Consider the following 16,949-nt stretch of genomic DNA (forward strand, 5'->3'; position numbering starts at 1 on the left):
TGCTTTTGTCTTAAAACATTCTTGTTCAACTATAGTAATTACTAATTTGATAAAGTAGTTGAAATAACAGATGCAATTTTAGCTACAGTGTTGCTACTTCACAAAAAGCCAAAACTCTGTGATTTGCCTCCCACTGTCCACCATCACTCAGTTATTCATAAAGTTATTAAAATGCATAACAGATATTGAAGCAAAGCTAAATTCAGATTCCTATGGCAGGGAGCACAGAAAATAAGTAAGAGTTTGTTAGAACAATCACAATAATGAGCTGGGACATGTTCACCTTATAATAATAATAATAATAAATATTAACTTATCAGCTTAATTTTCACAGGAGATGGGGGGACTGCGGATTAAATTTAGTTCACTTAACAAATCTTTTTTTCATCTGCAGTATAAATATCTATTATAAACACCACAAACACACACTACAGAGATTTCATAAGATTGCTTGAAAATCTAAATATAAGCAGTATTGTGTTTAACCAAATGTCTTCCCCTGTGGCATAACATCAGAATGTCCTGTTTTACAAAATTTTCTAACTTCTCTAACATTCATTGAAGTAAGAAGTATTCTACCTATAAATAAAGAATAACTATGGAGTCATGGGCAGATAATTACAGACCACACACACATCAGGCATACTTAAAAAAAGTAGTATTTTTTAACATTGTTATTCTGTCCAAACTAATAAATTCAGTGCAGAAAAGAAATACTTTGCTTCAGATTCCAGCTACACCAATTCAGCAATAGACAGAATAAATAAGTGTGCCAAATTTTTCATTATAATACTGTTACTCGAGATAAACAGAAAATGCAAACCAGATTTTGACAAGGCTCCAACATCATTATTTTGTCTTCAACGAATACAAAAATTTGGGGAAAAAAAAAAGACCGATATCATGGTGGTTTTGGCACAGGTAACTGACAAATCCTTGAAGAGTTATTTCATGAAAATGCTAAACAGTAATTCCTTTCCCTACTCTTCTAGGAACATTAAAGCATCATTTCACTCAAGTAAAATATAAGCCATCGGCAAAGATTAAGAAATGCTCTATCTCAGTCGTATTTGGAGAATTTTTTCACACATACATGAAAGTCTCTGTATTCTATGTCGGTATTTGCATAACAAGAGTTAGTGATGTTGTCTGGAGCATTTACAATGTTACTACATAGATCAAAATTTCAAAGTTGCTGCTTTGAAAGCCAGGCATAAGTGTTGTCCATAACCATAGACTTATGGACATCTCAAGTTCTAGCAGCTAGAACATCTAGCTAGTGGGAAAAAATAAGAACACTTGGATAGCATGAAGAAAACATATAACCTAATTTTTACAGATCAGGATGGACTTTTAGTCACATCTCTCTATTTTATAAACGTATTATTTCTTTTACCTGTTTATCAGTGTCTTTTGGTTACAGCCTGTCTGCCTGTTCTGCTATGTCAGTGTCCCTGTGCACATAAAGATGGGGTTTGTTACCATTTGATTTATGCATTATACACGGCTGCTCAGGAATTAAATCTAGGAAAAGAGAAATCAGTTTTAACCAGTTTGCTAAATGACTACTAGAAATGCTGGTAACCCCGGGCAACCCTGGTAACCTCCAAGGCCCCGTGAGCCAGAGACCCCCCTGCCCTAAGGCACTACACCCAGGCCGGCGCTCGCAGCCCAAAACCGAGCCCAAAAAGGCGCGAACCGGAGCTGCCTTTCCCACCGGCCCTGCACACCTCATGGCGCTGCTAGGGAGCACTCGCCCTGCGTCCCCGCCCCGCCTCGCCTCTCGCCTCGCCTCTCGCCACACCCGCCAGGCCGGCCGCTCCCTCAGCCCCTCCGTTACCCAGCGGCCACCGGCGGGGGCTCCCTCCGCGGGGGCTCCCTCCGCGGGGGCTCCCTCCGCGGGGGCTCCCTCCGCGGGGGCTCCCTCCGCGGGGGCTGCCTGCCCGGGCAGGGCCTGCCGGGGGAAGGGGAGGGCCGGGGCTGCTGCCGGTGCCGGGGGTACCTGCGCGAGCGCTGCCGTCCCCGCTGCGCGCCCCGCCCCCGAGCGCGGCGCCAGCACCCTCGCCCGCCCTCGCCGCTCCGTGCCGTCACTCCACCCCGACAGCCGCCGGAAGGACCCTAGCGTAGAGGCGTCCTCCGCGATGCCTGAGCTTTCCTTCTTTTTTTTTCTTTTTTTTTTTTTTCCTTTGGGTCTTTAAGAAAGAAAAAAAAAAAAGATTAACACGCTTCCCCTCCCGCCGTGTGTGTGCTCTGCCAGTACTCTGAGAACGACGTGTTGAGCGCTTTGGCCGCAAAAACAATGGTCGCTGGGGGTAGTGAGGCTTTCCTCGGCGCCTTCTTATAAACCTCAGGCGCTCGCTTGGGCAGCCCGGAGGAGAGGGTCCTTTTTCCCTCAGCGAATGAAGGTGTGTGGCGGCGGCTCGGTTGATGTGAGTGCCTCTTTGCGGGCCTGCGGGGGCCCGGCCGAGTCTTAACACGGGTGGCGGCTTTGCCCCTCAGTGTGCTCTCGGTGCGCCCGTGGGTGGCTTAGTTCGGTCACCCCTCGCCGCTGGGGGGCTGTGTCATGGCGGTCTGATGCCCTGGGGCACCCCCTGCGGGCCGGGCCGGGCCGGGCCGAGCTCTCTGGGGCGAGCAGGCGGGAGCCCGGCAGGGCCCTGTTAGGTTCGGTTCGAGCCGCGGGCGCAGTGGGGGGCCGGCTGGAGCGGGGGTTCCCTGCGGGCTGTGTGCTGCGGCGGTGATCGTAGGGAGGCCGCTGCTGTCCCTCTGAAGGGATTTCCCCTGCAGCGGAGGGGCAGGATGAGCGTCTCGAATTAGAGGAAACGGCGTTATATTCGTTGTTGTTTAATTTATATACGGGATTTAATCTCGGGGCTTAATGTCTCCGCTGTAGGTGTAGGGTGGCATTGCAAGTACAGATACGGCACTTTGCGGGGAGCCAGCATGCACGTGAAGTGGTTCTTCTGAAATCAGTTGTGTTCCTTTTATTCAACCCATCAACTGAAATGACAGTTGGAAGTGGCATAGTGGTGGGCTGTTGAAGAAAATGCTGTAATAGCCTGGAAAGTACAGGCATGGAATATCTACTGAGGTTTGCATAGGAACGGCTGTTACTAATTGAAAAGCAGATGCTTTGTCTGTTTTGGTAACTGGTATATACGTTCGTTATGCGTTTGCAGAGACTTCAGTGTGTGAAAAACAGTATAACTAAGTATTGGGTCCATCCTCAGTAGAGATACTTGCAAGATTTAACATACAACACATATTCTATACAGGGTGCATGGATTGGATAACAGGGATGAGCTTATGATTTGTTGCTTGTTAGGTTACGTTATGAGTCCACAGCTAACCAGCATACGGCAGTGTTACTGAAGTACTGTCTATCTTGAGCTAATCAGTAAGTGTTTTTGTGCTGGGTTTAACAGCTGGCAAAATAAAGAAAATACTACTGCGAAATAAGTTATCCTTGATTTCCTACTCTTTCTGTTTCTTTAACTCAGTTATTCATAATTTTTAATATAGTCATTGCTTTTCACAAATAGTTTTCTGATTCAGGATACTTAGATGAAATATGTAGTAAGGTGAGGCAGTAGTGATTAAATACAGCATCCCATTTTTGTATGCCCTTATTGTTCACTTACTATATTATTTTCCAGTTATGTTTAAATAATAATATATTATTTGGCAGACCTGTTGGAAAGTAAGCCCAAAATCTGTAAAATAAAACCGAAGTCCTAAAACTGAATTTTTAATACTGGATATTATTAAAAGGGATAAGGCCCTAGAAATGAGTAACAGATAGAACGTTGACAAATCTTATCAAATAGTCGATAAAGTAGGGTTTTTTGGTTTGGGGTTTTTTTTGTTTGTTTGCTTGTTTTGGGTTTTTTTGGTATTTTTTTTTGTGGTTTTTTAGCTAGCCTCAGGGATCTTGTTGCTTGTCAATGCGGCTTCATCATAATATATATCATCATAACATATTCTCCCCACCTTGTTGCAAATTAACACTATATTCATGTTATGGTAATTTTGACTTTAAAGAATTTTAAGAAATATATTGGTGAACTGCTTTGATGTTTCAGCAGCACTGAATCCTGACGGTGCAAGATGTTGAAGGCAGAGTGATTTAAGTCAAAATTATTCTTAAAACTATTTTCAGTAAATTTGGGCTCTGGAATATCTTTTTCCAGTTGTTAATATGAAGCTTGTGCATATTTTCCATATATTGCTATAGGTGTATTTGTTTCTTTTACACCTTTAAATGTAAATAGAGAAGGAAACAACTTCTCATTCGCTAGACTGAAAGCAGTGGACAGTCTGGAAAGAATGGTATCAAATGAAAATGGATATTTGCTAAAAAAAGGACTGTGCAAATCTGAAAATAGTCTATCACATTGGAAATAAGAGGACTCTACTTGTCTAGAGCCTTTAAGACTTGATGCTTCTGATGATGAAGCATATGTGAATGGGAAAACAATCTGAAAAATAAAAGTTTAATGCAGAAAGGTGTGATGAAGTTGGTTTAATATTATTATAACTCTAATTTAGTATGAATGTAACAATGGCAGGCTAACCTAGGGCCTCTTTATCGAAGGAGAGCCAAACAGCCCATGGATATTTCTTCATCCTTTTGATTTAGGAGATGTTCTCTGTAATGGCTTTTCTCCTAAATATGTTTAACTGAAATCTGTTTAATACATTATTGTTATTTCAATTATATATGTTATCCAAGAAGACTAGCAATGAAGTTAATTGTATGTCATGATGGGGGGAAGCAAGGAACCCCCTAGGACTTACTATGCTTTTGCAAAATCCTTTAAATCAATTCATGGCATTTTCTTGAAATTCTTTCTGAAAATCAGTCAACGGATTCTAGTCTACTGGAGTCTTTGACTTTCTACTGACCTGGAAGTTTCACAATATTATGTTTTCCTGAGAAGAGAACTATAAAATGTCATGTGAGTAATGCTCCATCATGCAAGGCATATTGGTGCTAGACTTCCCTTTTCCTGCTCTTGTTTTTTCTGAAGTTGCCTGCTTAATATTCTTGGTAGAATCACATTTTTGAAGAACAGAGTCCTAATTTAGAGAATATTGCAATATATATATTTAACTGTAACGTTTATCACCAAAATTTCATGCTATATGCTTGACACACTGAATTCCTAATTAAAGTGATACATCATCCCGATAATTTGATCAGTGTTTCCAAGTTATCTCTTCATCTTTTTTTTATTTTTCTTCCATAAACTCCATAGAAACTTGGTCGTTTGTGACTTTGTGGAGTGGTGTTGTTTCTTAAATTAGGACTAAAGTAGAAAGTAAAAAACTTTGTTTTCATATTAGTCTGTAATATATTGAAACACAGTACAATCATTTCAGTTGGCATGAAGCTTTAAAAACAGTTTCTGGAAATACTGTAAAATTGCCTCAAAATATTTTTATACTTTTATTATACAGCACATTTTATATTATAGAACTGTGCTAGTTTGTATTATAACATAGTAAGAGATAACATAAGGTAATAATCAGCTGTAGTGATTTGTGTGTTTTCTTTCTGAATCAACAGACCACTTCCAAAATTGCTGCTTTGTGTAAATTTACTAATTAGCAGTAGAATCAAATTAGAAAAGTACCAGTTTCTCAGTGTTTTTTTTTTCCTCTCCCTGTCCCCTCCCCCCAAACATTAAAGTAGAGTAAATAATTTTATGGATGCCATGTTACTCTGTTCATTTCTGAAAAAGCCCTAAAAAGCAGCAGAGGTAGCTTGTACATTCGGGAGGACAAGAACTCAAGTAATGGCATCAGAATGAAGAGTGGATCTTGAATTGGCAAGAAGAAAACGTGTTGAGATGCAAAATAGAAGGCAAGTTTTATCCAAGACCTGACTAGACCAAAAGTGAAAAGAAAAATTGAGCTTTCGGGTGCCTACAGATCCCACCTACTTTATAAGTACCCGTAAGCATACTGGGGAAATACCTATATAATAAAAATAATGTAAAGCAGTTGTCGTAAGAAGGATTGATCAAGTGTGCAGGAAGACAAGTCTGGTATCTACCATAATATTTTTTAAATTTTCTGATTATGATTTGATTGCTGTATGTCACAGCTGCCATGTGAGTGAATTCATTCATGTTTGTCTCTTCTAAGGAAGTGTTTTCTAAAACCTAAAGAATGTCAAATGCTAGACAACGCAGATAAAACTGAGGTGTCAGCATAGAGGGCAGCTGCTAGCAACATCAGATGTGAGCAAAGTAAATAGCATCTCTTGTTTCTCGTAGTGACATGAATTATATGATGTCAGTCCAGCAGAGCCGCCCAGAAGCCCCTGTTTATTCTCCTTCTAAACAGTTACCTGTATGGTTCTTATTACTGTCACCAAGAAACATTTCCCTTGTTAGATTTCCTGTCATACTGGGGGTGAGGGGAAAATCGATATTTAGTTTTCATTTCCATGGTTACGTTAGTATTAAACAGTAGGGGGAAAAAAATAATTTCTGTGGTTACATTAGTATTAAACAGTAAGGGCGGGGGAAGTCTCTGATGGCTTCCCCCCCCCCCCGGTGTGATGGAAACCATCCTTACTCATAATTTAATACGGTTTTAAAAAGATTTGGATACTTCTCAAAGCAGCCTTCTGAACAAAAGTGCTTTCATTGTTTTGATTTTCTTGATTTTTTTTTTTTTCCTTGGGAAAAAGTGCTTTCCTTTAAAAAAAATTCCTTTAAGCAAAAACTGAAAAATGGTTCACTGACGGCTTGGTGACCACAGATCAGTAAGTCATCAGTTAAAGTTTTTCCAATTTTCTTTTCTCTTGGAGAACAAGAAAATACAGTACTGTCTGCATTATGACATTAGAGGTCAATTTCTTCAGAGTGAGTGTGAAATTAATACATTGGTGTTTTACTTCACAGGTGGTTTATTGATCCTGCTATCAAATCTTTGATGTGTTTTATTCTCCCAAATAATCACACTTGAATATGTGGAAATATCACAATTAGAAGGGTAGGTTTTACTACATGTTTCCTAAAGTTAAATAGAACACAGGGATATAAAAGAGGGAAATATTACTGGTTTTGTAACACTGAGTGTAATGAAAAGACCTTAGCAGAAGAGGAACAAAAGATCTCAAGTTTATTCTCATCTATTATACCTTAATCACTTCTGACAGTTGTTTGCCTAACCTGTTTTTAAAACCTTCCAGTGATGGATATTCCACAACCTTCATAGGCAGCCTGTTCAGTCCTTTACTCTTACTTGAAAGTTTTCCAAATGTCTAACTTAAATCTTCCTTGCTTTTTCCTGCCTGCAGTAGACCTGGTGAACAGTTTAGTCCCATTCTCATACCAACTTCCTTTGCGTTTGAAGAACAAGACCAAGTCTCCCATCTATCTTCTCTTCTATAGACTAAACTACTACACCTCTTTCAAGCTTTTTGATCTTCTTTGAAGTGTGTTTGAAAAGTTGAGAGACAGGAAAGGAGAATCTGAATTAAAGCAAATCTCTGTGGCAATTGTGGGGGGTCTTAAGTATGCATGAGTGCAATGTGAATATTGCTTGGGAAGCCTCTTGAGCATCTGAGACAGTTTGCCTGTAATAAAATGTGGCTAGTCAGGCCTTTCCTGACTTGCCTCTCCTTTATTTCCTCTTGTCTCCCTCACACTTCTTTTCTAGAGAAATTACAAGTTTGAGCTGATTTTTTTTCTTTCTTTTTTTTTTTTTTTATTTTAAACATAGCAAGGGAATAGATTCCCAGGTGAGAAGTTGTTCTTCTCTATAATGTTTGTGGTGTGGTGCTGTGTAAATTAATTAATTCATTAGTTAGTTGCCATTACAATTTTTGAGCCATAAAGTCTTCTAATGGTGAAGTCCATAACAAGCATGAAACATTTTGCAAGCAGGTATTTCCCTCCTGAAAATGTAGCCCCCATGGTTCCAGTCAGTTGAATAGATCTGATAGACAGAACAAGGGAAAGCCCTTTTTGAGCATAATAAAAATGTGCTAGTTTGCTTGGGTAGCATGACAGCTCTAAATGTTTTGAGATTGTCACCATATTCATTTGAGTATTCCTAAACTGTCCAAGCATACATGTGTATATTCTTTATAAATAAGAAAAGTTCCTTGCCTGAGCATGCTCTGTGGTTCTGACAAATGCTTATAAATTCAGTATGGTTAGAAATTTGTAATCAATTATAACTGTGGTTTTAGACATGGCAATCGCTGGCATTCCTGATGACAAAATTCAGTGTGCCAGATCCCCGTTCAGTTTTCTAGGGGATGGTTGCTTATGATGCAAGTCATGGCCTGCTCCTGGGAGGCCAACACAAAAAGAAATCAGATTCATTTATAGGATTTTTTCCAAATGCCAATTTTGACCCCCCTCCTCTACCCCTCAAAGAAACCATCTTAAAAATTGCATGCCTTTCAGGACTGGCAGATGGTGGCTGTTTAAGATCTTGGATAAATTCCTCTTTGCTGTGTACAATTTTCAGAGAGAAATTCCAAAAAAGAGATACCTTCTGCTGACCTAGTTTTTACAATTTTTGTTACACTCCACAACTTTGTATACAATTCTTAAGTTCTTATGGGACTTTAGATAAATTAACACCCTAGAAACTGTTACTTGACTTCAAAAACTGTAGAGAGGGAAGGTTAAACTAGCATTCATATTAGAAAGCAATGTATATTGTATGTAGCCATCATCCGTCAAACACAATTCATGTAGAATCATAGAATAGTTTGGGTTGGAAGGGACCTTTAAAGGTCATCTAGTCCAACTCCCCTGCCGTGGGCAGGGACATCTTCAACTAGATCGAGCCCTGTCCAACCTGACCTTGAATGTTTCCAGGGATGAGGCATCTATCACCTCTCTGGGCAACCTGTGCCAGTGTTTCACCACCCTCACTGTAAAAAATTTCTTCCTTATATCTAGTCTAAATCTACCCCCTTTTAGTTTAAAACCATTCCCCCTTGTCCTGTTGCAACAGGCCCTGCTAAAAAGTTTGTCCCCATCTTTCTTATAAGCCCCCTTTAAGTACTGATAGGCTGCAATAAGGTCTCCCCGAAGCCTTCTCTTCTCTCACAGGCTGAACAACCCCAACTCTCTCAGCCTTTCTTCATAGGAGAGGCGTTCCACCCCCCTGATCATTTTTGTGGCCTCCTCTGGACCCGCTCCACCAGGTCCATGTCTGTCTTGTGCTGAGGGCTCCAGAGCTGGACACAGTACTCCAGGTCTCACCAGAGCAGAGTAGAGATGTAGAAGAACCTATTCTTCTTTCCTCAGAATGCTGGAAAAACCTGTCAGAGATTCTATGCTGGATTAGAGGAAAATTGAATTCTTCTCATAACTGCTTCTCTGGTGTGTTGTCTCATATCCTAATTATCTGAAAGCAAACAGATTCTGAGATGCTTTTTACATTTGAAAGCGGCTGGCAGTGCATAAAACATCGTAAAAATTGCCTTGAGTTAGCAAATCTTTTCTTGAGATCATTTGGTACAATCTTTTGGCATAAAACTACCCATTATAGAAGACTTTTATTTCCATTTCCTTCTCATCAGGAGCTTTCCCAACATAACTTCAACTGAGTATGAATTAATAGTTTAAAGATTAGTCTCTGACTTCAGGACCCTCTCTCGGAAGCGATCCATAGCTATTGGATCTGTTTTCTATCCCAGAGTGTTTCTCAATTACAGTTTAATATACAGCTTTGTAGTGGCATCTTGTTTCAGACTCTGAAGATAAGTGAGCAGATCATTTTAGCAGCTCAGTTGGCCGGGGCAGCTAGGGACTGCTATTCACACAGGAGTGCACAGGCTTGCACATGGCATGCAAGAGACACTACGTTTGGCTTGGTAACAGCTGCTCTGGAGTGAAGACTGTAAGTTCACATTCGTGCTTGTCCTACTGTAAGGTTTGAAACCTTCTGTGTGAAGTGCTCTAGTAATTGGTAACAGTCACACACTAAGGAAGTCACTGTTGCCAACTAGGATATGACACTGAATTGTACACCAGTGAAATTAATCTTTTCCTAGGGGTTGAATTACCATGCTACGTCACAGCGGGTAAGTAATTTCACATCCATATGACCATCTATAAAATAATGCTAATGATAAGAAGTAGGCACAGATTTTTTTTTCCTTTACATATAGCTTATAATTAAATTTTACTGAGAACTTACCTGCAAATTTGCACTTTTTGAAGATGCTAAACCAAGATATCCTAATTGAAAAAAAAATGTTTTAAAATGATTGTTTTTTTAATAGAATAATTTGGAACACAGCAAAATTATAATTTAGCTTAATTTGTCTTAAACTACGGAGACAAAAGAAGCTTTGAATCCATAGATGAAATACACCTATTCCCCAAAAGCTGCTTGGAGGATTTTTCTGTCAGATACTATCAGTCTTAATAGCTGACATCAGCCCTCTCAGTGTCCAAGATGAGTGCACAAGGGGTTTGTTTGGTTGTTTTTGGTCTCCCCCCCCGCCCCGCACAGATCTAGTATTAAAAGAAGGGAAAATCATTTTCATCCTAGAATTTTTAAAAGCTGTGAACCTCAAATGCTTCTCACTACATAGAACTATAAAGAAGGTTTTGAAAGGCAATTATAGGACTGCTTACTTTTTTGGTACCATTAAAAGATACAATATTGCTATGCTTTCTCTCAAGCAGTGCTTAAATATTTATAGAAGATGTGGTCCAGAAATTTATCTAGACTAACATACTATTGACTCAATAACCATGTTGCTATTCTGGTCTGTGCCTAAAGGACTGCTGAGTGTACTTACTTTGAAATTGGGTTATCAAGTGCTCATAAAACCAGATATTTAGTAACAGTGATGTTCCTAACTTAGTTCTTTTCAGTACCAGTGCGTGAACATTTTTGTGAGAAGTTATTCATGAATGTATGCAATGTTAAATTAACAGAGGGAAGAAGAAGGTGGGGGCACTGTCCTGTAACAGCTAGAGTTTTGCAAGGGATGCTAAAAGGTAATAAAAAAAATTCTTGACGTTTGCCTCTGGTTTAAAATACAGAAAACAATTTAGGCTTAAAATAACCCTTTCAAGATCACCCTCTTTGGTTTGGGAAGGTCATTTCTGTGTGTCAGCTAGAATAACTACAGTAGTCAAAAGTGTCTTTTGTTTGCTTGGGGTTTACATTTGATTTTTCAGTCTTGGCAAACTGATTTGGTTTCTAAAATGTAAAATAAGTGTATAAAATCTGTGCCGTGGTTCTCTGTTAATAAGAATAAAATGATTCTCATTTTAAAAAGAAAAAAACTGTTAAATATAAGCAGCATTTGCTCTACAGGAAAAAGTGGTGGAGTTTTTTGTATACAAAGGACATCTTTCTGTAAAAATTTCTTTCGTTTCAAATCAGTAAAAGATGTGAAATAACTATGTAATAATATAATCCTTTGGTGGATGTTCATGTCTGCGCAGAAGGGAAGCTGGCATTTTGATTTCAAGTAGCTTTTGAATTGTTACTTTGTGCACTTTATTTAGAAATGATTGACAGGTAGTTGCTGTACAGTCTTTGCTTTAGAAGTTGGTTGGTTTGTTTTACTACTCAGAATAGCGAAGTCTTCATCTGCAGAAATGTAAATCTACTGAAAACTTTTTTCTTCAGAGTTCCTTTCTTTTATCTCCAAAAGGGAAAAAATATTCTGTATGTTTCTACCACACAAATTAAAATCATTGATCCAAAAGGTAGTTAGTTACAATACTTAATAGTTATATCTGGAGATTTTTCTAAGTAGAAATAGTTATATCTGGAGATTTTTCTAAATAGATGAGATGCTTGCTAGGAATTTTAAGTCTCTTCACTCTGAACGTGATGAAAGGAAAGACCTGTGTTTTGAGGCTGATGCAACGAATATGCAGTGGTAGATACTGCTGGCACGTGGTTTTGAAGTGACATGTAACCACTTCTGCCTGCTGAGGGTTAGTTGTTGTCAGTCCACTTTAGATTTAAAAATTAAGTTAGACTTTTCATTTCACAGCTGAATAAATAATTTTCTCTGCGCGGGGTAAGTTAGTATCTTTATAGAAGATTTTCATTAAAATATTGTCCTCCTGTATCATGTGAGTAAATTTAACATTGGAAAGTACAATTATTTGTGTGATGAGTGAAACTGGGTTGTTGAATGTGTGTGAGAGGGTTTTGCCTATGTAAATAAGATACTGCAACTGCAGGCTCAAAGTTCAGCGAGGACTGCTTTTCCCCTTAAAGCTTTGTTTGACAGCTTTGTTGCTGCCCATTAAGAGATGTTTGCCATTATGCTTACATTGATTAAACACTGACACACATGCACACAAACACGCATGTTTTCAGGTTTAGTTTTCTTCAGCTTTTATTTGGCCTGCATAAAAGAATACCTAAAGTTTCTGCCTCAGTAAATACCAGCGATTGTTAATGTGGTTGTTATTAGAGAACACTGATTATTCTGCTGTACATCTGCATGTTGTATGCTGAATGCTTTTGTAAATAAATAATGGTTATTTTTAACCTTAGAACTTGCTTTAACTGAATGGTTAAATCCTGTTTTCTTTAGCTGTGCTACAAGATACTACTTTTACACATAGAAAGGCCGATATTAATGTAAAAGTAATAAATTTCAAGATTCATTTTTACTGCAGTTGAACTATGTAAGATAACTAGTAGGCAGGTTTCAGACATTAAGAGTATTGTGAATTAAAATTGAAAAGGAGGATCAATGTTCCTGTGAACTACCTAACCTATACTTTGCAGACTATTGCTGACATAAAATACATTGCTTAATGGTATTATTTCCAAACTCTTCAAGTTTCTGAGGAGAAGGTATCTTTAAAATGTCTTTTTAGCAGCTAGGGTTTTTGACAAGGGTTATTATCCTTATTGCTCTGACAGACCCAAAAGAAAAAGATTGGATTTTGAGAGATACTTTTAAAATGTACTTTTGTTCTCAGGTGAGACCTGTCTTAGGGAGGGGGGGTAAACATTTCTTCCTTAGTTACCTTTTTTAACTGCTCTGCCTCTTAATTAAGGAGGTATATGAATGCTCACTTTTTTAGGATAAAGTTACAAAAATCAATAAAATATGTAAGAAACAGTGTTCTACTTGGTATCAACAGGTAGATTTCAGTGCAGTTCTGATTATTCTTCTGCTGTCTGATTTATGGGTAGTTTACTCTGTAGTTATAACAGTAATCTAAAGCTTTCACTCCCCAGTAAAACGCTAGAGGGTGAACCTCAATACAGATTCTTCGAGTTCCTGTGGCATATGCTGACCTTGCAGACTTGTCCAGGTGCAGCTGAGTCCACTTATCTTTCTGAATTTATAGGCATATGTGTGTGTCTGTAATTCTAAAGTCCATCACCTGTCGAGGAAGTTTTATGAGGATACGTAGAGGCATGAGTAGCAGCTACTTTTTTTCTTTATATTCAGTGATAGCCACTGGATACACTGTGGTTCAGAAGATTAAGCTTTTATAAATTAAAAAACAAACAAACAAACAAAAAACAAAAACCCAAACCTGTCAATTTTTGATGTAAGCTTTCTGTCCCAAAGAATTGGATGTATTTTGCATTTGGAAATCAGTGCTTAAGGTCAAAGAAACAAGGTAGCGTGTTGTAGGTGTTGCATCTTTTCCATCATGCGATTTATGTGAGAATTCCTTCTGCACGTGGTGATCATTTACCATGCGATTCTGATGGTACTATTAAAATATTAATGCAGCAGGATCCAAAAGATACACACTGCGGAAAAAATACATAAGGCTGTCCGACTGTTTTGGCATATGAGCTGCTACTTAAATTTCAGACTGCACTATAAAACACAACCAGATGAATCTCTACTGAACTTCCAGGGAACCTGGCAGATGTAGTGGGTGTGTAACCTGTTGAGGCTTAAGTCAAGCAGTGCAAAGAAGTTGCTTTTCCTGAGCTGTGTTGTGAGCCATCCATGTTTATTGAATTACTGGGCAGTCTTCTCAGATTAATAAATTGAGTTACATATAACTTTGTATACAGTCTTTGTTACTGAAAATTTTTGGTAGCTCAGAAAGCAAACATTTTGTTACAAACTACATTCAAATCGCTTGACTTTTGTCTTAACCTGGACAGAACTCCTTGTAGTCATGTCTCTACTTTGTTTAATCCTTGGGGTGTCTGCTCAGAGGTGGGAAAGAATACAAAGTTAATTCAGAATTGGACTGAGACAAGCATTAGTAGAAACTTCTCCCTGAATACAAATTTAGCACAAGCTTACAGCCAGGATGTGAATGGAATTGCAAGTACTCTTCACTTACCTTAACCGTTTGAATGTTGCATCTGTAGTGTGTTAAGATATGATGCAGTTAATTAATATGTTGTGGCATGTACTAAATCTTGAAATGCAAACTTGAACAAAATACTAAAATAATTTTTACTTCTAGCTATTCACTTTCTAGTGATCTCTACCATACAAATCCAAGAGGTCCATTTTAATTCAAATTAAGCCTGTCATAATACTCTTAAAAGTAAAAATTTCATGCTTCTACCTTTATTTGTTCTAACATATGCCTGTCGTCTTCATTCATTGCTTCTCATAGATTTGATTTTTGCCTGTCTCATAATGCCGTGACTTGCTTATGACTTTCGTACCTTGTTCCCTTTCAAGACAGGCTTGTCTTCATACTTAAAAATAATCATTACTGAGTAGCTTCTATTGCCTCAAAATTGGTACGAGTGGATGGGCCTTCTTTGTGCAATGTTCCATCACATTTTTTAAAAAAATCTTTTTCAATATGAAAAAGTTTGGTTGTGTGTGTTTTTACTATTTACAGCCCTTTAAAATAGGGAGGGGTAGGCTCTTAGGACTGCTAAAAGACCTGTCTGCAGCTGGGATTGAGCCTAATTTATCTGGCAGCCAGAAGGGTTGGACTGTAGTCTCCAGAGGTAGCAAATCATTCCTTAGGGCTGGCATTGCTTCTTGGATGGACTGTGTTAGACATGTTAGTTGTTTGGAAATCTGCAAAGCAATTATTCTGGCTGACTCAGTGCAAAAGATGTGAGTTGAAATAACATATGGCAAAAATGTACAACTTTGCCTAACAATTTGCTGCTTGGCAAATTGCTTTCAATACTGACTACACAGGAGTTTATAGTTTATGAATACTTTAAAAATTGTATTTAAGTGCTCAAAAAAAAATTGGGCTGTTCAATTGTTTAAAGCCCCAGTTATAGCAATCACTTGTTTGGGGAGAATGAGGAAGATGGAATTCTTATGTCTTTTTGCAATTATAAGTCTGCAAAACTGTATTGCCATATTTTACAATACCCTCTTACGTTTTAGACTGTAATTCCATTTTCCTCATATTAAAAAGAGCGTTCTTTCTTTAGCAAAATACAAGGATAATAATTAAAATTTCATTTGATCTTTTATAATGCCACATTTCTAGTAGCTGGTAGGGAATCACTGATCTAGTACTGAGAGTCAAAGATGAGGTTCCATGATGATTTATTTGATAATGATTTCCAGATTTTGAGTTTTTACACTGCAATTTATCAATATTGCTCAAAATCTTGACAAAAAATACCATAGATTTTGGTGGTCTGACTTTTTTTTTTAATTGTACTATCATTGCTAGCTGTTGCTTTTCAAGTGTTTGCCAGTGTTCTGCCAAATATATTTTGGTAGATCTCCTTTGCTGTATGCAGAGAAGGACCTAGGTGAGCGTCTACATGTTAATCACTAACGCATATTTGCTTAGGGCCTTAAACCATATTTTGAATTGTGTAAACTTACTTTAACAATGTGAGATTCGGGAAACCTACGTTCTTCCCTTACAGAGCTAACAATATACTTAATTCTGAAAGACAATGAGCTGGTAGTTAAATCTTAACTGATTTGTGCCTGTCTTTTTGATGTGGGTGAAATGATATTTAACTGTAATGGGGTGCACTATGTCTTTTTGCTCTATTATAACAAGGAAACTAGGGCTTTGATTGTGATTAAGTAGTCTCAAGCAATGCAAAAGTTGTATCTAGTATCTAAGATACTTCTGTTTTCTTTCTCAGCATTACATTGCTGCTTACTGATACCTTAGCCTATCTGTATATGGGTTTAAAAGGCAAGTTTTTTGAAACCTGTTTGTGAACAGCTCCATGTTTTACTTTGTTTTGCGATTGGGGAATTACATTTTTCCACAGATAAAACTGTGGAAAACCTGTGTTTCCAATAACTAAATCTGATTCTTCTCTCTTTCTTGAAGCCTAGAAACATTTAATCCTTTAGAATTACATTTCTAGGAAGGAATATTTGGGTGTAAAAGCCATGATTGCATTTTACAATGTGTACCAGGTATAAAACCAGTGAAACACCCAACCTTTTGTGGTAGTGACAGGTAGGGCATGAAACTTACTGAATACAACTGATTTCCAAAATGTCCTAGCAATAGAATTATATCACTGCAAATTTGGAACTAAATGTTACAGACCACTGCCTCCCTCATGACAAATTCAGAGCTGCTGCTGATGATCTGTGCTTTAATTAGAGTGAAGTAAGGACATGATCAAGTCAAAACTAAGATTTGATTTCAAAACTAATCAGTCATAGCTCTCCTCAGTTTTTTTTATAGTTTAAATTTTCATAGTTTTGAAAACTAAACCTTAAGTTTTTCTACCAAGAATGTGAAATCAAATCAGATATTGTAAATCTTAGCCAAAGATGTTTACAGCATCACGTCTAGAATACTTTGTCAGAAGTTAGGAGAAACCTGTAAGAGAGAATTGATTTTTTTTTTTTTTTTTTTTTTTTTTTAAAGCATGAATCTTGATTCTCTGGGACAGGAGAAGGTGGGACAAGTTACAACGATTTCCTAGTTGCATTGATACTTTGGCTAGCAAAAGATAACGTAGTTCCACTCTTTTTTTTTTTTCTTTTTTTCTTTCTTATTTTGATCTACTCACTACTGTTCCTTACTTTGCAG

The 16,949-nt window shown here is 38.0% G+C and overlaps 2 protein-coding genes across 34 annotated transcripts in view; one reads left to right on the plus strand and one right to left on the minus strand.

Annotated features, from left to right (window-relative positions):
* TBCK (TBC1 domain containing kinase) overlaps positions 1 to 2,104 on the minus strand; it is a 129,879-nt gene extending 127,775 nt beyond the window's left edge. For 6 of the 10 annotated variants that reach the window (XM_075149708.1, XM_075149704.1, XM_075149701.1 and 3 more), the window contains exons 1-2: positions 2,003 to 2,076; positions 1,397 to 1,524 (exon numbers count right to left, since the gene is read on the minus strand). The gene's annotated coding sequence lies outside the window, so the exon portion shown is untranslated. Of the gene's footprint in view, positions 1 to 1,396; positions 1,525 to 2,002 lie in introns of all 10 variants that reach the window. The other 4 variants (XM_075149707.1, XM_075149702.1, XM_075149703.1 and 1 more) reach the window with 3 other exon arrangements.
* Positions 2,105 to 2,200: 96 nt separating this feature from the next.
* Positions 2,201 to 16,949, plus strand: part of AIMP1 (aminoacyl tRNA synthetase complex interacting multifunctional protein 1) — a 40,390-nt gene continuing 25,641 nt past the window's right edge. For 3 of the 24 annotated variants that reach the window (XM_075149722.1, XM_075149729.1, XM_075149724.1), the window contains exon 1: positions 2,201 to 2,405. Coding sequence is in view for 6 of the 24 variants with exons in the window: in XM_075149740.1 (XP_075005841.1) it covers positions 2,428 to 2,429 (2 nt within the window). In the remaining 18 variants the exon portion in view is untranslated. Of the gene's footprint in view, positions 2,430 to 6,911; positions 7,003 to 14,894; positions 15,029 to 16,949 lie in introns of those variants that run through there. The other 21 variants (XM_075149717.1, XM_075149714.1, XM_075149727.1 and 18 more) reach the window with 19 other exon arrangements.

This window comes from Calonectris borealis, chromosome 4 (genome assembly GCF_964195595.1).
Source record: "Calonectris borealis chromosome 4, bCalBor7.hap1.2, whole genome shotgun sequence".
Classification (NCBI taxonomy): Eukaryota; Metazoa; Chordata; class Aves; order Procellariiformes; family Procellariidae; genus Calonectris; species Calonectris borealis.